The 15652-nt window shown below is 44.1% G+C and overlaps 1 protein-coding gene across 1 annotated transcript; it reads right to left on the reverse strand.

The window, feature by feature from the left end:
- Positions 1–3140: 3140 nt before the first annotated feature.
- On the reverse strand, positions 3141–8279 carry LOC120945352. Its single transcript, XM_040359463.1, has 2 exons — positions 7292–8279; positions 3141–7246 (listed from the first exon to the last, which is right to left on the reverse strand). Exons 1-2 carry the CDS (start codon positions 7916–7918, stop codon positions 3425–3427), a joined length of 4449 nt encoding a protein of 1482 aa, XP_040215397.1. The 5' UTR covers positions 7919–8279; the 3' UTR covers positions 3141–3424.
- Positions 8280–15652: the final 7373 nt, after the last annotated feature.

Genomic DNA, 15652 nt, shown 5'->3' on the forward strand with positions numbered 1-15652 from the left:
ACTCGTCATTGCAGCGAGAGGAGGCGTCGGGTCAACATCGGAAGAAGGGAGAAGAAGAGAAGTGAAGAAGATGACGTCACAGAAGAGCATGCTTGCCGCCTGCTAGTAATTGAGCTAACACACGAAGATAGCGGGCGGCCAGCGCTGAAGGAGAAGGCACCGGGCATCGGGAGAAGAACCGGGGTGCGCCGAGTCAACAGCAGAGAGCGGCGAATATAGAAGAAGACCCCCCCGGAGAGCGGAGAAGACCCCCCAGAGAGCAAAAGAAGAAGCCCCCCCTGGTGAAAGAGCTAAAGAAGACAGGGCGGGCCTCCGGAGCAGACTAATAAATTATTTTAAAAACCCTGTGTCGTGTTTTTATTAACTTTAACACTTTGCCTCCAGGTGAATGGGTAGGGGTACGATGTACCCCATATCCATTCACTTAGGGTGGGGGGCCGGTATCTGGGGGCCCCCTTATTTGAGGGGGCTCCCAGATTCCGATAAGCCCCCCGCCCGCAGACCCCGACAACCAATGGCCAGGGTTGTCGGGAAGAGGCCCTGTCCTTATCAACATGGGGACAGGGTGCTCTGGGGTGGGGGGGCCCCGCAGTGCGCCCCCCTGCCCCAAAGCACCCGACCCCCCCATGTTGAGGGCATGCAGCCTGGTATGGCTCAGGGGGGGGCGCTCGCTCATCCCCACTCCCTTCCTGGCCGGCCGGGTAGCGTGCTTTGGATACGGGTCTGGTATGGATTGTAGGGGGACCCCCCTACTTCGGTTTTTCGGCTTAGGTGGGTCTCCTTACAACCCATACCAGACCTAAGGGCCTGGTATGCTCCTGGGGGGGGAACCCATGTCGTTTTTTAATTAAAAATTGGCGTGGATTCTCCCTCTCAGGAATGCATACCAAATGCCGCACCTAGAATTGGCGGGAATCCAAGTCGGATCTCCCGTCGCTTTTATGGCGCGCTCGCTGGAATGTGCTTTGTCTATTCCAGCGAGTGCGAGATGTCGGCACCATGTCGCCGAGAATCAGCGCAATGCTGTCGTGCTAGAAACACATTCTCGGCAACATGTACTGTATGTACACTAAGTGAATATGGCTATTTCCATTCTGCAATGAATCTGAATTCCTGGATACCATGCACAGCACAGTTCTATTATCATTCAATAATTCCAGTGATCAGCACTGGCACATGATGGTTTGCTCAGGGGCAATCAAAGTTCACAGCTAGTAAGAGAGGCTAAACAACACATAAATGCTTGCCAGTGTGAACAGCAGTAAACACTTGTCAATATTACACAGTCATATGACTGCTGTGTCATTATGACATGTAATGTTATGATGTGTACTAATAAATAGGGATGAGCAAATAGGCCCAGGTTAAGTTCCAGAGAGGATCTGAGAACCATACATAAAATCAGTTAATACAAACCTAGAACCGACATTGACATATGGGACATATACCAATGCAAAAACATTTTTAACCACTTGCTTACTGGGCAATTATACCCCCTTTCTGCCCAGGCCAATTTTCAGCTTTCAGCGTTCATACTTTAAATGACAATTGCATGTGCATTACTGTACCCATATGAAATTGTTATCATTTTTTCCCACATTTTTTTGAGAAACCCCAAAAGTTTTTTATATTTTGTTATAAAATTTTACAAATGGGTAATTTTTCTCTTTTATTGATGGCCACTAATGAGGTGGAACTGATAGGCTGCACTGATGGGCACTGGTAGGGGGTACTGATAAGTGACACAGATTATAGGTGGCACTGGTGGACACTGATTGGCAGGAATGATGGGCAATGATTATCAGCAGTATCCAAAAGCAAGAGACCTTGGGTCAGGACCACCAGATGTGAAAAAGAGTCTAATTGTAAACTACAACCCCAAAAGCATACCGGGGGGAGTCGTTGGGGACAAATCACATCCAACACACTACTAGTTTATAAGTGTTTTCCTGAGCTAAGAAGTTTTAGTAGCATGTGGAGCTGGCCAACCAGATTCTATTCCAGTCTGCATGGTCAACAGTTTTGCCCAGGTCTTTTTCACCACTTTGGGGTTTTCATAAGTGAGAAGGGAGAAGTAGAGGGGTATCCAGAATTCCCGACAATGGCAAATGAGAGAAGATAAGGTTGTAGCAATATTTCACTAGGTCTCATGACTGAAGGGACTGTAAAGAGGAGGGATTAGATTTCTCTAGGGTGGAGGGGTCCAAATTAGGTTGTATTGTATATGGAGAATGGAGAACATTTGATGATGGTTAGGTGGACCCAGCTAGGCATTTCCATAATGGCATGCAAAGATAGAAGAGGAGCATTTGAAGCTGAAAAAAAGTAGTTCAAAACCAAAGAAAATTTTCAGTTCAACTTACTGACCGGCCTGTCAAATTATTCTGTTGAACAGTATGCGAAAAAACAGCGGTTTCGTTTGCACACATTCGCAAATATGTGCATAAGCTGCAGAGCCACTTCACGGCACTCCAGTATTATCTGCAGTCCTGTGTATATAAGTATGGATAAATAGGTTATCTTTCTCAAATCGTGAATCCTGCCAAACTAAGAGATGGTGGTTTCCAGAAGGCAGGGAGAGCAGCCAGGTCCCTGAACAAGGGAGGATAATTAACCTTATTGCCTTAGGGACTCAAAGAACAATGTCAGCAGAATTGAAAAATAGGGCAAAGAGATGGGCCAAGCAAAACGATAATTTACCTGGAGTTGGTCAGACACTAAGATAAGGTTAGGAGCTTTAGACTTGGATTCATTAACTTGTAAGTGTTAGATCAACCCAAAACCAGAAAAGACTGCAAAGTGTTTTGGGAAGGGTAATATGGAGGGAAGAGGCATACTGTTCTGTTTCAAGCATCGGTTGTACCTGTGACAAGCTTCTTGTAGACCCAGTCTGTAAGGATGTATGCAGCAGGTTGAATGATGACTTTAACAGACAGCTTACTCAATGAATAAAGACTCCAGAGGTGTTTTCCAATGCTTCTTTATGCTTCAAGGTAACAAGGATATAAACATAGAGGCTTTTCCATAGGTAAATTTCCAATGAAGATACACAGCTCCCACACTCTGCAGACTTTTCAAGCAACTAAGACAAAATGGGTTTAGAGCAGGAAATGGTGGGTGGGAGCAACCAAACTAGCCAGAACAGCAGGGGGGTAAGGATCATACCAAATAACATAATAACATAACATGTAATAACTGCTAGACAGTAAAAGCTGCGTGACAGCACACTCCCCGCCTGGTATCGTGAGATACCACTATACTCTGTTTTCTTTACATATTATTAACATTGCATACAGTAACATACTATCTAGCCTTCTCAAGTCTAAAAGCTAGCTATATTAAAGGTCTTAAGTGACTCCTTCACATAACACTGAATCAGAATTTTTGGAAGCAGGCATTATTAGGACTGTCTCTGTGACTGGTCTCAGGAAGATTTTGAAGCCCCATCCTTAAGGATCCTGACTTCCACACTTCGGACTCTTCCATCATCACTGGTGATGGCCTTTGTAATAAGTCCAACTGGCCACTGGATACGGTGAGCTTTCTGGTCTTTTAGCAGGTTTGACTTATTTAGTCGTCCACCGACTCGAAGCATGCCTTCATTGTTGATTATTGGGTTCAGTTTGAGTAGTGGGCTACTCTTTGAGACTGGTTTATTGCCTCTCAAGCATTTAATCTCTTCTGCAAAGACTTCTTCTTGCACAAGACGTATGATGAATAATTCTGCGTTCTCATACTCTAACGCATTGGGTGACTCCTTGCAAGTGTGCCATCCATGACAAGACAATGTCTGATTTGGCTTGCGGAAAGTCTGGGCAATATGACTCAATCTTGCTATAGTCTTCACCAATCTTTTCCAAGAAGAGAAACGTTTAAAGCGTCTTGCTTCCAAGTTTCTTCTTGAGCAGATGTTGGAACTCAATGTTATCACTTCAGGGCGGATTTCTGGATCGGTATCTGGATCCACCAGGTGGAAATCGATATCTTCTTTTGAGTTTGTAGAAGACTGGTCCGATAAAAACTGGGGTCCTGAAAACCAAATGGTTTGCGTGAGGACACCTGCTGGCACTGACCTCGTTGCAATGTCTGCGGGATTCAAACCAGTTGGGACATAGTTCCATTGTTCAGGTCTACTGACTTTTCTTATTCGTTCTACCCTGTTAGCCACGTACACATAGAACCTCCTTACGCTGTTGCATATGTAGCCAAGTACGACCTTGCTGTCGGTGTAGTACTTAACCTGATCAATTTCAGCGTCCATTTCATTTTGCAGGAACTCTGCGACTTCGACGGCTAGGGTTGCGCCACACAATTCTAATCTTGGAATAGTGTGAGCAGGTTTTGGAGCTAACTTGGCTCTTCCTAGTAGAAAACCGACATAGGATGTCCCGGAGGGATCTATGATCTTAAGATAAGCCACAGCCGCTATAGCCTCGGTAGATGCATCGCAAAAGACGTGAATCTCTTTCCTCAGACTTCTTGAAGTTGAAGTGGGTGAATAGCAGCGTGGGATATTAAGTTCTTTCAGCACTTTCATGGAGTTTCTCCATTTCTCCCATTTAGGCAACAGGTCTGGTGCTGGTTCAGCGTGAAGGTTATCTAAAATCTTCTGCATAAATGCTAGAAAGTGCTCTTGCATCTCTGGTTTGTTACAGAGAGTTTTCTTATGTGCAGCAAATCTGGTTAAAGCTTGTCCTCGATTGTTAGGGATAGTAAGCCTTGGTACTCGGAGGGGTACTGGTGTTACCCAACTGTTGGAATTGTCCTTGAAGAACTCTTCATCCATAATCTTGGTGAACTCCTTGTCTTCGACTGAAGGGGCAATCTTGTTGTCATCGCAAGTAGTCTGGTACACTGAATAACCAAGGTCCTTCTGAGAAGTGAGCTTGCAGTTTATACCTTGGAGTGCTTGATATGGAACTTCGTTTTTAAAATGAAGTCTTTCCTTCGCATAATAATGCAATAGACATTTCATCGACCGATAGGAAACATTGGTTTTGTAGGAAGCTACATCCAAGAGCTTGTGAGATTGATCTAAACAGACTTCTCCTATTATCACCCATCCAAGATCAAGTTTCTGGGCCTGAGGAGCATCGTCTGGACCGTTACATAACTCTCTTATTTTATGGACTCTAGGAACGTCTCTCCCTAGTAGAATCAAGATCTTAACATCCTTGTTAAGTGGTGGAATGTAGTCAGCAATGTGGCTTAAATGGGGGTGATGACGTGCAGCCTCTGGTATGGGGATTTCTTCTCTGTTGTTCGGTAGCTGATCACATTCGATTAGAGTCGGAAGAGGAAACTCTATGTCCTCATATTCTGATGCCACTATGAAGCCATGGGCTCTTCTTCCTGAAGTATTGATCTTTCCTGCACATGTCTGCAAGGTATAGGACCAGGCCTCTCCATGAATGTTGAATAGGTCAAAGAATTCTGGACTGGCCAATGAGCGATTGCTCTGATCGTCGAGTATGGCATACATTTTTATGGAATTTTGTGGGCATCCTTCAGGAAAAACCCTTACAAGACATATCTTGCTACAAGACTTGCTATGAAGCCCTTCTCCACATACCTCTGTACACCTTGTGGTTACGGGGTTGGCATGTTGCTCACTTCTCTCCCCGCCATCATCTGATGTAGGCTTGGGGTTGCTGCCGGGTGAAGGTTTCCTTTTGAACAGGTCTGAATGAAGAGCGTCCACATGTTTGGCACTGTTACACAGAGAACATCTGATGGTGATCTTACAGTCTCTTGCTAAATGATCGGAGGATGCACAACACTTGAAACAGATATTATGCTCTTTGAGAAATGACTTGCGTTCTTCAATAGGCTTATCCTTAAATGCACGGCATTTGGAGAGAGAATGTGGCGCATTATGGATAGGACACTGTTGATTGAGATTGCTTGCCTTAATGCCTGTAGCCAAGACGTTGGATGCTACCTCTGTCTTCCTCACGGCAATAGGATACTTTAAATCCTTGAACTTACTGTTGGTGGCAATACCCCTTGAGGTGGTTAAAGGAGTGGTGGTTGTATCTGGATAGAAGAAGCTTGGGTCATTCTTGGATTTTGCAACATTCCGCACGAACTCTGCAAAATAAGAAAAGGGAGGGAAGGAAACATGATGTTCATACTTATATTTTGATCCTACACTAGTCCACTTTCCCTGAAGATAACTAGGCAACCTTGCTACAATAGGATTCACGCCCTGAGCAGTGTCTAAATAGCTAAGACCTGGTAAACTAGGATCTAACTTAGCAATTTCAAGTTCATGAAGGAGGTCGCCTAACTCTCTAAGCTTATGATTGTCCTTAACAGAGATCTTAGGAAAGTCGTTTAGTCTCTGGAATAAGGCAGATTCTATGACTTCGGGACTCCCATAGTCTTGATCTAGACGTTCCCAGGCAGCATCAAGGCCTGCGTTAAAGTTATAGATGTAAACAGATTTAAGTCTCTTTACTTGTTCTGAAGATTGTCGCCCCGAATACTTTATTAGTAAATCGAGTTCTGCTTGAGGTTCAACGGGCAAGCTCTTGATTACCGCCTTAAATGTAGATCTCCAACTCCTGTAGTTCTCTGGGCGGTCATCAAATTTATACAGTCCAGTTGTGATCAATTCTTGTAAAGCCATACTCTTGCTGAGCTCCGTAGCGTTGATGCCTTCAGTTTTTATAGCCACCGGGGATACTGATGGTGCGCCGACTTGAGCCATGGTTGGTATCTGAAGTTGGCTGGTTGGTGGAGCGAAAGTTGTTGCAGATGGGTTCAATCTAGGTAAGGGTCTGATGTCTGAAGGTCTCTGAGCATTTGAAGTTGAAGAGAACTGTATCACAGGGGTCATAGAGTTCATCCTGTAGTCTTTTGCTGTACCCTTGTAATCTCTATTTGCATAGGGTTGCGGTGGCACGTGAGCCGCGTAGGTTGACTCACTTGATTTTGTGACATGCGGTAGTTGCGGAGTGTCTCTGTTAGCAGGTGTGTCTAGTTGACCAGCTTGATTTTGTGACACGTTGCCTTCTGGTCTACATGCTGGATGATTATGAGAAAAATCTCCAACTGTAGGTGGGACTGTGATGTCGTGGTTCTGGCTTAAGACGAACTGTAGGGTCCTTTCAATGGGGTCTTGACAAGCAGCCAAGCTGGGACAAGCTGCTCCTTCTTCTTCCAATAGGGCTTGTTCCAAGACGGATAATTCCGCCAATGCTACTTCCTTTTCTTTACTCTTCTGAAGGATTTCTAGCTGAGCCTCTAGCTGAGCCTCTGTTTCTGCTTGAATGCGTTTAGCTTCTGCTTTGATGGCTGCTTCTCTTTCAGAGCAGGCGGCTTGAACCTGGGCTGCTGCGACCTTCTGGCGAGCTTTGACTATTTGGTCACTCAGTGTTGACCTTACAGAGCAGGACCGCAGTGACTTAGAAGAGGATTTATGATAGGAGCGGGCAGATCTAGAAGATTTTCCTGAGTGTCTGGAAGAAGCAGATTTACAGGAAGTAGTTTCATGTAGCTGTGCTAATCTACCTTCTATCTGTGCCTTTGCTTCAAGATATGTGCTATGCCTCTGCTGGTCAGTAGAAGTAAAGTCCTTTAATTCCACTGCGGCTTCCTCCATGCTGGAATGTGACAATAGGGAATAGAACTTTTCAGAAAGTCTTTTATAATTCTCAAATGCCTTCTTAACCCTTGAGAGAGCAGTGTTCAATTGCTCAGGATTGTTGCTAGTTTCATTAGCGGTTTTTATACAACTTAAAGTCTTATGCCATAATGCAGTCAGGTTACTAGATGTTTCTTCCTTACTTGCTTCATAAACCTCTCTTGCCTTCAAGGATGGATGAGGGCCTCTAGCGGGACGAGCAGAATAAAGTAAGGAGTCTGCTTTATCTTGGTTAAATGCAGGTGATTCTGTGGGATCTCTGTCAGACATAATGACAAGTACTGTAGTTTTGGTGTCTTGTTACAAATCTGCCAGAGCTGAGCTCTGTAGTGACTTCTGATATTAGGCAGATTGAACTGAGGAGCTGGATATTTGTGACATCTAGTGCTGCAACTGTTTCAGACTGGATGGCTCAGCTCACTATCACTTTATACAGGCAGGAATACACAGTTATTTCAGTAGATTCAGGTATTGGATTCACAACCAAAAACAGCTTGACAATGATAAATCCTAGGGACTTGATGAAGCTATGATACAGTCTTTGAGCAGTTCAAAAGGTACTTATTGCTCTCCAATAAAGGAAAAAGTCCCTGGCAGTGAACAGTTATGGAGCATTCAGTAGGAGGCTGGCTTCATACACAGAGTAATGCTTCTGGTTGCTGCAGGAGTCACACACAGGCCTAACTCTCAGTGCACAGCCTGCAGATGGTATCCTGTGTTAGGATGTTTGTTCTTCACACACACATGTGGTTACTCACGTTTCTGAAGCTGCAGAGATAGCTGTGTGATGGATTCTTCTGGAAATTTACTGGAAATTTACTGTTCTGTTTCAAGCATCGGTTGTACCTGTGACAAGCTTCTTGTAGACCCAGTCTGTAAGGATGTATGCAGCAGGTTGAATGATGACTTTAACAGACAGCTTACTCAATGAATAAAGACTCCAGAGGTGTTTTCCAATGCTTCTTTATGCTTCAAGGTAACAAGGATATAAACATAGAGGCTTTTCCATAGGTAAATTTCCAATGAAGATACACAGCTCCCACACTCTGCAGACTTTTCAAGCAACTAAGACAAAATGGGTTTAGAGCAGGAAATGGTGGGTGGGAGCAACCAAACTAGCCAGAACAGCAGGGGGGTAAGGATCATACCAAATAACATAATAACATAACATGTAATAACTGCTAGACAGTAAAAGCTGCGTGACAGCACACATACATTAAAATATCATCTGTAAAAAGCATCAGTTTATGATGTTCTCTGGCAATTTTGAGGCCGTGGATGTCCGGGTGTAACCGAATGGCTGCAGCTGAGGGTTCTAGTGCCAAGATAAATAGTATAGGAGAAAGGGGTTATCCTTGCCTTGTTACCAGAAAGGAATCTAAAGCAAAGCCCATGTACTTGGCTTTGCAGAGGGTTGGGCATAAATTGCTGAGATCCAGGATAAAATTGTTAGGTTGAAACCACACACCGCCAGAGAGGGGGCGTGGCCAGCAGCAGAGGTTGGTGACCATGATCTAACTGAGATCTGGAGTGACGAGTCTGCCTGCAGCAGCTAGTGGCAACACTTTGCATGCCTGAGGGCACATCCTGGATCCAGAGGCTGCGGTGAGTCAGTGGCTCTTCATGGGGAAGTAAAAAAACAAGAGAGGGTCCCCACAAGTGTGTTCCAGAGGAAGGGAGAGCGATCATGCTGAGCTGCAAACATAGAGCTGTGACACTGCTCTGGCTGACATCACAAGCCCGGCTAAACAGAGGTGAAAGGTTCTCAGGGTCTGAGGGACATGAAAGTGACTTTAAAACTGATATATTAACAAACAACCCCTAAGGTGAGAAATTAAACACCTTTCCAATCTCAGGTCACCCAATAATAGATACTGATGAAGAGATGTTAGTGTCTTTGAGAGATGCAGCAGGATATGCTGTCATATATGTAGAAATCTAAAATGGAAATTGATGCATTAGGAGAAAAAGTATATTATATTGAACATAAAATGGGTGACTTTAAAGAAGCTCACAACGATCTAGTGGGCGCCTATTTTGATCTTGAGGAAGAAATTAAACATCTAAAGCTGAAAGTTGCATACCTGGAGAACAGGTCTAGGGGCAACAATATAAAATTCCATGGAATTCCTGAAAATGTTAAAATGAAAATTTGAAACAATTTCTACGGTGTATGATCTTAGACCTGATCCCCATGGTTTCTCACCAGGAATTGCTAATTGTTGCCTAAACCCCCAAATATACCCCAAAAAAATGCCAAGAGATGTTTTAGCTAAAATACATTCCATGTGAAAGATCAAATGATGCAATTTGCGAATCAACATTCACCACTCCCAGATCCTTACGCGGGTATGCTTTTCTATTCAGATCTCCATGCGTGCGGCGTGGAAGAATCTGAATACCATAACCAAAATTCTCTGTAACCACAATATAATCTACAAGTGGGAGTCCCCCACTAAATTACTGATTGATTGGAACAACACCACTTATTCAATATCTACATTGGACGATGATCTGAAGATCCTTAAATCATGGAGTTTACTACCTAACAACGATTGTAACATTTTGGAAAAATCCCATCTGGAAAATATTTCCCCTCAATGGCACAACAGCCTTGCATAAAAGCTCTCATTACTCACCGAATTAACTGATTTCTATGCCCCCTTATATGAAGTTACAGTACACTAATCATCTCAGGTTCAGGAAACTCTATTGTTTCAGTAGGTGAATTTAAATTGTGCCCCATGTTAAAAGTGCAGTTTAACCACTTCACCCCCTGGAAGAATTTACCCCCTTTCCGATCAGAGTATTTTTTTCGATTCGGCACTGTGTCGCATTAACCGACAATTGCACGGTCGTGTGACGTTGCACCCAAACAAAATTGACGTCCTTTTTTCCCACAAATGGGAAGTTATTTTTTATTAGTAATGGCGGCGATCAGTGATTTTTATCGTGATTGCGACATTAATGGTGGACACATCAGACACTTTTGACACTATTTTGGGACCATTGTCATTTATACAGCGATCAGTGCTATAAAAATGCACTGATAATGTGTAAATGACACTGACAGGGAAGGGGTTAAACACTAGGGGGCAATGAAGGGGTTAAGTGTGTCCTAGGAAGTTATTCTAACTGTGGGGGGCTGGGCTACAAGTGTCATGGCAGTGATCACTGCTCCTGATGAAAAGGAGCAGTAGATCACTGTCCTGTTACTAGGCAGAACAGGGAAATGCCTTTACTCGTGACACGATCGCGGGACACCAGCGGACATCGAGTCTGCGCACCTGCACGGCAGCAAATTTAAAGCAACGTTACAGGTATGTTGCTTTGCGCAGCCATGCCATTCTGCCGACGCATATCGGCGTTAGCCAAGTGGTTACAATGCACACTTGAGTTGCCCGGCAACTCAAACATTTTTACTGTTCCTTTTATGTTTTGTTCGAACTGTTTACTTCTTACCGTTTACCTTTTTTCTATTTACTGAAAGGATCCTTTTTTTTCCCTTTTCTTTGGAAGCTACACCGCTCTTGGAAGACTCATTGGTCTAATGACACTTATATTTATGATGGTAAAGCTATATCTCACTTCTAGACCTTTCCAATATGACAATAATTAAACTTTTGTCACTTAAAGCAGAGGTCCACCCAAAAGTGGAACTTCCGCTTGTTGTACTCCTCCACAATTGGCACCTTTCGGTGAGGAGGGGGGACAGGATACCTGTCTTTCACAGGTATCCTGTTCCCACTTCTGGGGGCCTCAGCCGTGGGTCTTGACGTCAACACCTGAGCTCCATCCTCCTTCCCTGGCCACCGGGTCAGTAGGAGAGAGGAGCGAAGCCTTGTGCATGTGCAGTAGGGTTCCCAGCGTGAAGCCATAAGGCTCCACTGCCGGGTTCCCTTACTCGCAATGGAGGCGGCATGCACCCGACAGCTGATGGAAACATCAGCTGTGGTGTCGACATCACTGGACTCCAGGACAGGTAAGTGTCCGATTATTAAAAGTCAGCAGCTGTAGTATGTGCAGCTGCTGGCTTTTAATTTTAGCAGCGGTGGGCGGACCTCCACTTTAATGTGAAAGGGGTGAATAGCCCATACAAATGGAAGGCTCTACGGACTGAACAACTGGAGGGCCATCGTTTGGAGTCCCCTGGCCTACAGTATCGATTGATAACTTGAATGGAAAAAAATAAGTTTAACTGGGATGAACCATTTATTTCATATCTTGGAATACAACTTATCTATCCCTCATCTAAATTGTATTAAGTCAGTTACCCTTAAGCCTCATACACACGATCGGACTTCCATCGGACTTTTCTGTGGACTTTGGTCCGAAGGGCGTTGGCCGTGAACTGGTTCTGCATACACACGGCAGAAATTTTTCAGCCAACATTCACCAAACCACGTGGTTTTTCAGCTCTTTACTGCCACCCTTTGGGCAACTTCTACTATTGTTGTCTGATGTTTAGCATTGGTTCTGAGCATGCGTGCTTGTACTTTGGATTTTAGTCCGATCGACTTGTGTACACAGGATCGGATGATTCTCCATTGGACATTTGTTGTCGGAAAGTTTGAGAGCATGCACAGCGAACATTTGTCAGTTGAAAAACCGTCAACAATTGTCCCATGGAGCATACAGACGGTCAGATTGTCAGATAAAACACATCCGTCGGACCGTTGTTGTCCGATCGTGTGTATGGGCCTTTAGACCAAAAAAATAGACTTCAAAAACATTCAGAAAACACAACTCTCTTGGGTTGGATGAATGGCAGCATTTAAAATGCAAACTTTACAGATAAGTTTGCATTTTAAATGCTGCTATTCGTTCTCTTCCCATTCTTGTGTCTTCTAGATTTTTTTTAAGAAAGTGAATTCACATTTTCAATATTAATTACTGCTAACTCTAATGGAGGCATGAACCTCCCAGATATCCGACATTACTACTATGCATCACTTCTAGACAAGATTAAATATTAGTTCTCTCCTACTAATGACAAACTATGGTTAAACATTGAGAGAGGAGCTACCAAGGGTAACGATATCTTTGTTCTAACCACTGCATATAATTTACTTCCTAAAGTAATTATACCCAATCTTCTTACTATTAAATCTATATTGTCAGCTTTTAAATACATTACATCTAAATCGCAACAAATGGGCAAAATAACTAACATATTCAATCCTTTAAGGCCCTGTACACACGAGAGAATATCTGTTGGAAACGGTCCGCCGGACCGTTTCCAGGGGGCATTTCTGCTCCCGATTTTGATCTGATGGCTGTACACACCATCAGATCAAAATCCCAGCGGAAAACATACGCAGTGACGTGGCCGCGCCATCGCCGCGACGATGACGAGGAGACGTGCGCGACCCTGGAAGGTAAATTCTTCCACGCATGCGTCGAATCACTTCGATGCATGCGAGGGATGGGGATCGCTTGGACTTATCCGGTGAGTCTGTACAGACGACCGGATCAGTCCAACGGACAGGTTTCCAGCGGATAGATTTCTTAGCATGCTAAGAAATTTTTATCCGCTTGAAAACCGTCGGCTGGAGAAATGTCCGCCGAAAAATGTCTGCTAGGCCGTACACACGACCGGATTTGTCTGCTGGAACTGATCCGCGGATAAATCCCAACGGACAGATCCGGTCGTGTGTACGAGGCCTAAGGCCCCATACACACGATAGAATCCATCCGCTGAAAAATCTCAGCGGATCGGTTTCAGCGGATAGATTCTATGGTGTGTACATTCCAGCGGATCTTTATCCGCGGATATTTCCGAATTCCAGCAGATAAAAATTTGTTGACATGCCAACAAATCTATCCGCTGGAATCGGATCCCACGGATCCCACGGATCGATCCGCTGGTCTGTACAGACTCACCGGATCGATCCGTCCGAGGGGATCCCCCGCATGCGTCGTAATGATTCGACGCATGCGTGGAATTCCTTATATGACTGCCTCGCGCACGTCGCCGCGTCATCATCGCGGCGATGGCGCGACACGTCATCGCCAGAGGATTTCGTCGCGGATTTCGATTCGATGGTGAGTACACTCCATCGGATGGAAATCCGCGCAAATCCTCTCGTGTGTATGGGGCCTATGGAGTAATAGAATATTGCAAAGCTTGCCTTTCAGTGAGTATATAGATTACATTTCTATTATAATTTACCTTGTATCCATAAGAACTTGGGGCCAGATTCAGGTACCTGCGCCACGGCGTAACGTATCCCGTTTACGTTACACCGCCGCAGGTTTACAGCGTAAGTGCCTGATTCACAAAGCTCTTACCTGTAAACTTGCGGCGGTGTAACGTAAATCTGCTCGGCGCAAGCCCGCCTAATTCAAATGGGGCGGGCACCATTTAAATTAGGAGCGTTCCCGCGCCGAACGTACTGCGCATGCTCCGTCGGGAAAATTACCTGACGTACATTGCGCTAAATGACGTTGCACGGACGTCATTTGTTTAGACGTTAACGTAAATGGCGTCCAGCGCCATTCACGGATGACTTACGCAAACGACGTGATTTTTTAAATTTCGACGCGGGAACGACGGCCATACTTAACATGGCTCAGAACACCTAAGGCTCAGCCCTAATTTTACGACGCGTATCTCGATGGAAACAACGTAAAGTTAGAGCGACGGGTAACGCGGACGTTCATGGATTGCCGTAACTAGTCATTTGCATATTCTACGCCGACCGCAATGGCCTCGCCACCTAGCGGCCGGCATAGAATTGCATCCTAAGATCCGACAGTGTAAGTCAATTACACCTGTCGGATCTTAGGGCTATCTATGCGTAACTGATTCTATGAATCAGCCGCATAGTTAGGACGGGCGGATCACAGAGATACGACGGCGTATCAGGAGATACGCCATCGTATCTCTTTTGTGAATCTGGCCCTTGGTTCTTAGCAAGTTAAGTAAATTTGATCACCTGAGGAATTTTAATCCTGAGAAAAAAAATTATATTCCTCTATCGATTTGGGAATACTTTATGTCTAATGTTGATCAGAAGGTAAGAGGAATATCTTTATTTTATAAGCTCCTTTCCATTTTTCCCAATAATATAAAAAATTCTAATATGCTAAAATGGGAAAAATAATTATCTCAAACTTTTTCCTGGGATTCTTGGTGAAAGGCCATACTGATTTATAACATGGCTTCCTAATGTATTGAACATTGGCAACATTTTCAGAAAATAGTAAACGGATGGATTTTGACACCCTACAAAGTGTCAAAATTATTTCCATCTTTATTTCCCATATGTTGGAGTTGTAATGACCAGGTTGGTACACTTTACCATACCCTACGGGATTGCAAAACTTTACACAGTTTTTGGAACTCAATATCTTCCTTTATTGCATCCTTTACAGGAAATCTACTCACACTTACTTGAGCGATGGCCCTTTTAGGAATTAATTTAGACTTATAGCCTCTAAAATATAAAACAACAGTGGCTAATATTCTAATAGCTTGCAAGACTTGCCTTAACAAAGCTGTTGAAATCTATTAATGCCCCAACTTTTCTGATGTAATTTTAAGATTGAATACGCAAGCTCAGTATGAGTTAATGTTAGCCTATAAAAACTACACCATGGCTAGACTTAAGAAATCCTGGCAAGCTTAGATTCTTCACCCTAGAGCTTCTAAATATCTAAAAGACTTTACCCGTCAATCATAAAATGTATATTACCCACCATTTACCAACGAGTGTTCAATTCCATATGTAGCTTCTTATGTATTTCTTTTTTTTCTTTTATTCTCTCTCAAATCCCCCCTTCTCTAGAAGGCACATGTACAGTCATGCCAATGAACATATAAATGATTCAGAGAAGGATTGGGAGAAAGTGCTGTGGTCAGATGAGACCACAATTGAGCTCTTTGGCATTAACTCGACTCGCCGTATTTGGCCCTAAGAAAACCATCCCTACAGTCAAGCACGAAGGTGGCAACATGATGCTTTGGCGCATTGAGGGGCTAATGGACAGGGCCATGTATTG

This window comes from Rana temporaria, chromosome 7 (assembly GCF_905171775.1).
Source record: "Rana temporaria chromosome 7, aRanTem1.1, whole genome shotgun sequence".
Classification (NCBI taxonomy): Eukaryota; Metazoa; Chordata; class Amphibia; order Anura; family Ranidae; genus Rana; species Rana temporaria.

What these genes read in the sequence shown, in the direction of transcription:
- LOC120945352 (XM_040359463.1), bottom strand. Translation starts at nt 7,918, where the DNA reads ATGTCTGACAGAGATCCCACAGAATCACCTGCATTTAACCAAGATAAA. An exon ending in AAAGAGAAGCAGCCATCAAA is followed by an intron (nt 7,247 to 7,291) that starts GCAGAAGCTAAA and finishes GCTCAGCTAGAG; the next exon opens with GCTCAGCTAGAAATCCTTCA.